The sequence below is a fragment of the Phycodurus eques genome, chromosome 11, assembly GCF_024500275.1.
Source record: "Phycodurus eques isolate BA_2022a chromosome 11, UOR_Pequ_1.1, whole genome shotgun sequence".
NCBI classification, from domain to species: domain Eukaryota; kingdom Metazoa; phylum Chordata; class Actinopteri; order Syngnathiformes; family Syngnathidae; genus Phycodurus; species Phycodurus eques.
In genome coordinates, this window is record NC_084535.1 from 1,112,359 (window position 1) to 1,120,389 (window position 8,031).

Consider the following 8,031-nt stretch of genomic DNA (forward strand, 5'->3'; position numbering starts at 1 on the left):
TTAGACCGATGCTCTTTTGGCCACGCTTACACAATAACTGTGATCATTAATGTGTTTTTTCTGGAGACTTGAAAAATAATAACAACAACAACAAATTCAAAATTCCAATCCACAAAGGCAGCGTGTGTGTCCACACGTCAAATGTGCAATCTGGATCAGATCCGGATTAAGCCAGGTTTGACATCACACGGGCGAGCACATGCACAAGAACATTTGTTGAATGAGGTCATCTTCTACCTTCTTAAGCTCGTCCTCCATGGCGGCGATGCGTTCAGTGTACTCCGCGACGTGTTCGTTGTTGGCGGTGATCTGTTCCATCATGCTCCTGCAACGCACAACTTTTCAGAACACGCACACTTGCACAGAAGACACGACATCAACACGCCTGCACATACACGTAGTTTTCCATTGACAGGTAGACGCCATTTTTGTCCCTGGTGGCGGCCAGGTCTCGCTTGAGGCGCTCGATCTCCTCCGTGTATTCCTGGGCGTCAACAAAGAGAGAATATTTTGAGAATCCTTCACTCGTTCCCTACTCACTCATCACGATAGAGCAGGAATTTTCCATTACAATTTGTAGAGGTCCAGTTGCAAAGGTGTTCCCAGGGCAAAGGTCAGAACACCAAAAATGTTTTCATTTGCGCAGCCGACCTTTCAAACACGTAAAAATGGCAACTAGTTGGCGAGATGCTCGCCTGCCTGCTGGCTATTGTTGAGGTGGCCTTGAACAAGTCATCATCCTCACTACCCCAGTTCAAGTGGTGCGACACTCTTTGCGCACCTCTTTCACTCTGAATCTCTCCTTGCATGTCTCCACGTGTGAGATCTGGTTCTATAATGTGTTGTGCAACACAAGAGTATATGTCCGCGTGGGAGTTGAATTTAACCTTGAGGGACAGGTTTCAGTAGAATACATTTTAAAATGTATGGTTTTGCAAATTTACTGAAAAACCGGATGATGATTTGATGATTTGTATCCCACTAAAGGACAACAATGCATGAACAATTGAAAATGAATACATGTATTTCAAATGCACATAAAGTGCTTTTTTAATTCAACATTCAAAACCGTAAGGCCTGCTGCAAACTGCGGTTGGACTGGACAGCATCGCATAAAAATAAGAGTAGCCGACGCACTGAGATACTGGATAGATGGATGCCCTGCACAGTGAGCCTGTCGAGGCATTTGATACTGTACATACAGTATATTCTACTTGATCTAATGTTTTAAACCATAAAAAAGATAGTTAAGGAAGAGGCGGGTAAATAGACACATTCAGTAGACACTCAGTCTGGACCCGGACTACGGTCCGCCGTTTGAAGATGCCCGCTGTATAAAGGATAAAGGGAACCACAGGATATAGAGGATTGGCCGTGTCGGGAATGGCTCCCGAAGTGCCGGCGTGCCCGTGTGGCGCTTCCCGCACGACGGCGCTGATGTGAGTGCGGAGCCGGACTTACCTTGATGAGCGTCCTCTTGGTGAGCTTCTGGTTCACCTCGGGCTTGTTCATGATATTTTTTGCTCTGCTGGCGTACTCCAACGTGCTCAGCGTCTCCTGCACAAACAAAGACGTGTTAGGGCTCATAATCATTTCATTGATCTCATTTCAAATTAGACCATTGATCGTTGATTTAGTCATTTTGGGGCAAAAAAGGACAGAGGCAAGATACAGTACAGTTCAGTGCAGTGGTACCTTGACTCACGAGAGTGCCAACTATGTGGGTTTGAGTTCCAAGTCGTGGCTTGGTGAGTATTTTTGAAGCAATCAGGACAAAATGGAGTGTACTACTTGTCTGCAGCCTCAACTAGCCAACTGTTTAGAAGTCCGACACTAGCAGCAGAGGGACATACTGTGCAATCCCACTGATAAAACTCCTCTGAGCATCATTGTCCTCAAAAAGAGGAGTTCAGAACCTCCCATCCCATTAAAAATACACACAGAATATAATCGCACAATTAATTGATTGTTCTTTTCCCAAACAGTCAAATCAATGAAAGTGTCCATGTCGTCTTCATCTCAGTCTTGTCAAAGTTGTTTGTTGTGTGCACAGATGAGTCAAAAACACACCTCGAGATTACTGGAAGATGGTGACACGGTGGCGATAATGGAGGTCTTGGTGCGTCCCCCCAGGGAGTCCTGCAGGATGCGCGTCAGCTTGGACTCCCTACAGGAAGTTCATCAACGGCCATGTAATCTACGACATGTACATCTATGATCTGCGTGTACTGCACCTGTACGGGACGTGGGGTCTCTTCTCCACCAGAGCCGTGATGACGCGGCCCAGTGTCAAGAGAGACTGATTGATGTTTCCCGCCTCCCGTGCCCGTTTGTCCACCGCGCCAGAGCGGCCGATGTTCTCGCTACCCGCCAGGTCCACCTGGGTGAGACCGATAACGTAAAATGCCATCATTCCGCTTTGAAACCGTTTACAAAATTTGAACAAGTGTGGAGACACTGGCGTTTAAGTCGCAGCATCCACAACCCGAAAAGACACTCATTGCAATGCTATTTTCCGGTGAGCCATTTTATGACATTTTTGGTTCAGTGGTATATAGCTACGCTCATGTTATTTATATTTATATTAAAATAATAATAATAATAATAAAGAAATTAAAAAAAAGAAGCAAAAAACGATTATTAGTTGGGCACTTATTGTACTCGTACGCTAATCAGCGCTTTACTTCCACCACTGCCAATAGCGACACGGACCTTTCAGTGCATCATCTTGAGAGGTTTACCACCCTGCTTTCTCCCTGTACTGGAATATTTCATCCCGCTGCTGTTTGCCAGCAAGTCAGCCAGTTATCTGCTGGTGATCAACACCAGCAGCTCATATGCAAACACAGCGTTCCTAACATCCTCAAAATTTTAATAACCCTGAGTGCCATTACACAAGATGGCGGCACTGCGCTGCTCTCTGTCCCAAACAAACAGTTATTTTCGTGTTTTACGTACGTTCTCTGGACAACAAGCTGCATTACATTCAACTGTTCCGTTCCACCCGTAAGACGGTGGGAGATAGCTGTGTTTTCATGTTTGTGGAAACATAGCGTTCCAGACTGCGCCGTTCAGCTCGACCGGCTAGCATGCTACATTCGCAAAGACACCTATTCTTAGATTTTTTTTGGGGGGGAAACCTACCATCTGTTATTCACTGAAAACGTCAAGCTAGTCATTGTTTATGCGCTCATCTTGGTGCCAAAGAAACGCTGAGGAGCTTCATTTTCCCATCAACTTTCTTCCCAAAAAATATAACCAACCACATCTCATTCCCTCACAAAATAAAGTATCTATCCAAAAGTAGTCCTTTTTCCCCATCTTGTGGCAACTACAGACAATTGCAGTAGCCAGTAGAAATCTTTCTGGGAGGTTATCGTTAAGTTAAGTTTGCTTTACCAGGTTGAGTTTGCCGATCTTGACGAGCTCCTCGCCGTCAAGTGTCAACTCCTTCATGTGAATGGTGACCGAGAAGACCGAATGCGAGCGGCTGCGCACGAGTTAAAGAAAACAAATTTAAAAAGCAGGTAAGCACAAAAACTTTCCTTTATCAAATATGGATGTGTGGGGTGTGACAGGGGTCTACCTGGAGTAGGCATTCATGAGTGTGGAGGCGGTCCTCCTCTTGGCGGATCCTCTCTCCAGGATGTGATAGACCTCGTCTTTGTTATGAACGGTCACCTCCTCCAGACCTTTGACCACAACGCCACGCTGCCAGCACAACAACAAATGAATGATAATAATAATGCATACCACATATATCGTGCTTTTCAAGGCACTCAGAGCGCTTCACAATTGCACACATTATTCATTCGACAGTCACACCCTAGTGGTGGTAAGCTACTTGTGTAGCCACAGCTGCCCTGCAGGGGGCAGTCTGACAGAAGCGTGGCTGCCAATCTGCGCCCGCGGCCCATTCGACCACAACCAAACATCCGACCGCATTCATTCATGGCCAATGTGACTTAAGTGTCTTGCCCGAGGCAGGGCGTACGCTTAGCCTATGTGCCAAGCCGCCCCAAAGGTTAGCACATTAGCACAAGGCTGTCTGACCAGCGCCTCAGCTGCTTTCTTTATCTCAGAGGTGTTCAAGGTTTTTCCTCTGAGGGTCGCGTACAGAAAAATGGAAGACTGCAAGGGCCACTTTGACATTCTTCGAGACTTCGCTGTGGACAGCATCCTCAGAACGTATTTTTTTTCTATTTTTATTATCCATTTCTGAATTTGAAGCTAGTTCATTCTGTGTTGTGACATAATTCCTAACATCACTCCGTAGCTTAATACATTTCAAATTAACATCCGTAAACTAATTAGATAATTGTAGCCGGGTTTCCTAATACAAGATGTACTAGCGGATCAGCTCTTCTCGCCGATGTTACGTGTGCTTCGCGGTTCCACTTGGGACCGCAACCAGGCCCACGACCTGCAGCACCTCAATGCGAAAATACAAAAGACCGGTGCAACAAAAACTGATCTGATGAGCAAACATGTTGCTTAAACGTAAGAGTAGCAATAAAGGATGTCCGCTCCAGAGGTGGGGAGAGGAGCCAAATATTGTACTCAAGTAAGAGGACTGTTACTTGACAATAATGTGACTCAAGTAAAAGTAATCCTCCGAAAAATTACTTCACAGTACAAAGTACACAGTCAAATAATTACTCAAATACTGAGTAAAAGGTATCTTCAGATTTTTTTAACCACAGCATGAACATCGATAAAATAAAATGTCAATGTGCAAATTCTAATATTACTCTGTGTGTGTGTGTGTGTGTGTGTGTGTGTATGCACAGCCCAAACTACAACTGCAATTTACTGCAAGGTGTTTTCTCAAGTTATTAGTGGGCTGAAATCTCCACGTTCGGGCAGAAATACTACAATACATGAAAGCTGTTGTTTTTGTTCGTCTCAATGTAAACAAAAGTAGCGCGCCGTTGCCTTCATGGTAACGACGACCTTCCCAACATGGCCGCCACGCAGACACGACGATCAGTCGGGCTGGGTTATCTCGTGTTAATACCTATTGTACGGAATGCAGTGTCTGTGTACATGCATGTGCCTTTAAGAGGCGGGGCCTGGTGGGGTGGCATGTGACATCAACGAGCGTGCGTGTGAGTGTGTGGCTTTAAGCTGCTGGACACAGCAGCTCCTGCGCGAGCGAGTGCGCTCATTGTAGTTGTGTCTTACTGTTCTCCCGGCATTCAATAAATGGCTGAAATGTGCATTGTGAATGTGCCCTCTCCTTAGTTTTTCTTTTTTGGGGGACCAATTTTCAGTCGTTTGCTGAAAAAGGTACCTTGTTCCGTGGGTCGTCAAAGAGCTGCAGCCGCTCGTTGACGTCCTCGCTGGGGCTGAGCAGGTCGAACAGCTCCTCGTTGTAGATTTCCAGCAGCGACACTTTGACGGAGAACTCCGTGCCGTTCTCGGACAGCTTCGCGAAGATCTGGTGGAGAGTTCTCGGTATGATGCCGGCAAGGGGGTCCTGGAAGCGCAACGAGAGGGAAGCGGTCAGGCGACGTCCCGTCACGTGATTAGAGACGGATCCCGCTTGCCTCCTCCCAGGTGAACTGTTCGTCCGGACTTCTTTCTCCCTCCATGGTGAATGTCTTCCCCGTTCCCGTCTGGCCATAACTGCAATGCACAGCATGTGAAGAAAGTTCAGTCCCGCCAGGAATTCACAAAGTCTCGCAAAAAAAAATCAAAAAAAAAAAAAATTAAAATTAAAAAAAAAAAAAAAAAAAAAAAAAATAATAATCAAATAAATTCTGGCAAAGTCGACCAATCGCTGTGAATTGTGGCCGAGCCTGCAATTTCCTCCAACAATCGCAACGTTTCAGCAAATTGGACCGATCATTGGCGCTTTCCCAAGATCCAATCAAAGCAACCCTGCTGGCAAATTCAAGTCCGTGTTTTTGATCAGAGGATAAATGCATTTGCGACTTGATCAAATTTCAGCTAAGGACCAGTGGCGGATAAAAATGATTAATCCCCCCCCCCATGGGCTGCCGTGTGTGTGTGCACGCGCGGGTACTCACGCAAACACGGTGCAGTTGTAGCCCATGATGACCTCATCCAGGATGGGACACACCACACTTCGGTACACGTCAATCTGCTTGGCGGCGGGTCCGAACACCTGCGGGACGCCAAGAAAATCAGGAGTCAACAATAACACCGAAACAAAAATTCTGTCAGCAGAACGATGCTATTAAAGAGATTAGAAATAAACGGACCATATCGAAGGTGTACGTCTTCTTGGACGACTTGTCGACAATGCTCCCCGTCCTCACTAGAACTTCCCTCCTGCTTGGATCGCAGTCAATGACGTTGTAGGAGGACTTGCGCTCCACCGTGTTGAAAGGTCTGAAAGGGACAAACGCATGCAAGCTTTTCAAAAATGTCCAGCTCCTTTAATAAAAGTTTACATTTATTAAACAACAGAGCTTTACTGTGCCCACTTTTCTCTCGTTGAACATCCATTTCTTACACCAGTGGTTCTCAAAATGGGTTCGCGCAAGATAATTACTAATAAGTAATGTATCATTTGAACAAGAGCATTATTACAAATAGGTGCTGGCGGCCAATAAAGCAAAAATACTAAACCAATTTGGGTCACTAAAAAGCTTTGATATGATTGTGACGAATCATCACAAATTAGACGAAGTCGATGAACAGACGGTCAGTGCATATATTAAATGAATTTTGATACACCTCACAGTATCTACTGAATTCTAATATCCAAGTTGACTCGTGCATAGATAAAAAAATGAATACAAGAAAAAAGTGACCGAATGACTGTATTGCAATGTCAACACAGCAGCATGTGACATTCCAAATGTGACATTCCTGCAGGGACAAAGCTTTAAAAAAAGAAAAGCCATATTTTTACAGGATTAAAATCCCCTCCAATAAAAACAGGCACTTTTTTTGAGAATGTAACATATACACATCTTATTTTTCTGAATCTTTTATTACCATGAGCGCAACATCTTTGATCAAAGAATTCCTCTTTCATCTCCAACCACTTCATCCCAACAAAGGGCATGGATGGTTTTTTGTTGGTGTTTTTTTAAGGTCTTTATGTTGTTGTTGTTGTTTTTTGGTGACAGTGGTCTCTTGGAAAAGTACCACTTTGTATTACTCTAGTTGATCAAGTTTGACATTTCTTTTGGATTCTGCATTTTTGGACTCCCTGCATGAAGTAAGTACACGTCCAGAGGAGCACAACATGAGGAGAGTTGTTGAAAAGCGAGAACGCCGATTACCTGCATCTGACGACCACTTGGATGTTTCTTCCCTTTTCGTCCCGTTTGACTCCAGTGAGAAGACTTGAAGCCATGACTGCGCTGACACAAGACAACTTCAACTTTTGTCATTTTCAAGCCAGAAGTCAGCAGGTCAACAAGAAGCAGACAGACATTAAATTACGAAGCACACAAATCCGCGCTGGCGGCAGTTAGCACCTGCGTCCAAACGTACCGGAGGCCTTTCTCGAGTTCTCCGCTGCTCCACTTGTTGTGTTTATGGGTTGGCTTCGGTCTCTTCCGTGGCGAAAGTCGGCAGCGCTAGCAAACATTCTGGCGCTCAATCGGCGTCAGTTAAGCCGACTTGGGTTTCAAATTTCCTTCAGCCAATCACACAATAGAAACGCTCGGGGAACTATTCTATTGGGTGAGGCGGAAACGTGACTTTCCCCCGCACAGCATCATGGGACATTGCAGCATTTAAAAAAAAAAAAAAAAAAAACTTGGTTCACAATTGATCGCATACATACATTCATTCATTTTCCATATATATATATATATATATATATATATATATATATATATATATATATATATATATATGAGAGATCAATGAGGAAGTTCACAAGTTCACAGGAAGTTCACAATGGAAGTCACACCATAGTCATTATTTGGTTCTTTTTTCCTAAGTACATGAAATATGTTTGAAGGTCAGTGCTCAAAATGTGCAAAGACAGAGAACAATTTAGGACTGAATTGTTGCGATATAGTTTCAACTCTTTCACGATCTCAA

The 8,031-nt window shown here is 44.5% G+C and overlaps 1 protein-coding gene across 4 annotated transcripts in view; it reads right to left on the reverse strand.

The window, feature by feature from the left end:
- kif11 (kinesin family member 11) overlaps positions 1-7,565 on the reverse strand; it is a 28,573-nt gene extending 21,008 nt beyond the window's left edge. Inside the window, exons 1-13 of one of the 4 annotated variants that reach the window (XM_061689995.1) lie at positions 7,474-7,565; positions 7,260-7,360; positions 6,228-6,357; positions 6,033-6,130; positions 5,550-5,628; positions 5,294-5,479; positions 3,587-3,711; positions 3,400-3,490; positions 2,235-2,380; positions 2,071-2,167; positions 1,462-1,557; positions 396-484; positions 238-325 (exon numbers count right to left, since the gene is read on the reverse strand). In XM_061689995.1, coding sequence (XP_061545979.1) covers positions 238-325; positions 396-484; positions 1,462-1,557; positions 2,071-2,167; positions 2,235-2,380; positions 3,400-3,490; positions 3,587-3,711; positions 5,294-5,479; positions 5,550-5,628; positions 6,033-6,130; positions 6,228-6,357; positions 7,260-7,333 — 1,299 coding nt within the window. In that variant the 5' untranslated portion in view covers positions 7,334-7,360; positions 7,474-7,565. Of the gene's footprint in view, positions 1-237; positions 326-395; positions 485-1,461; positions 1,558-2,070; positions 2,168-2,234; positions 2,381-3,399; positions 3,491-3,586; positions 3,712-5,293; positions 5,480-5,549; positions 5,629-6,032; positions 6,131-6,227; positions 6,358-7,259; positions 7,361-7,457 lie in introns of all 4 variants that reach the window. The other 3 variants (XM_061689998.1, XM_061689997.1, XM_061689996.1) reach the window with 3 other exon arrangements.
- Positions 7,566-8,031: the final 466 nt, after the last annotated feature.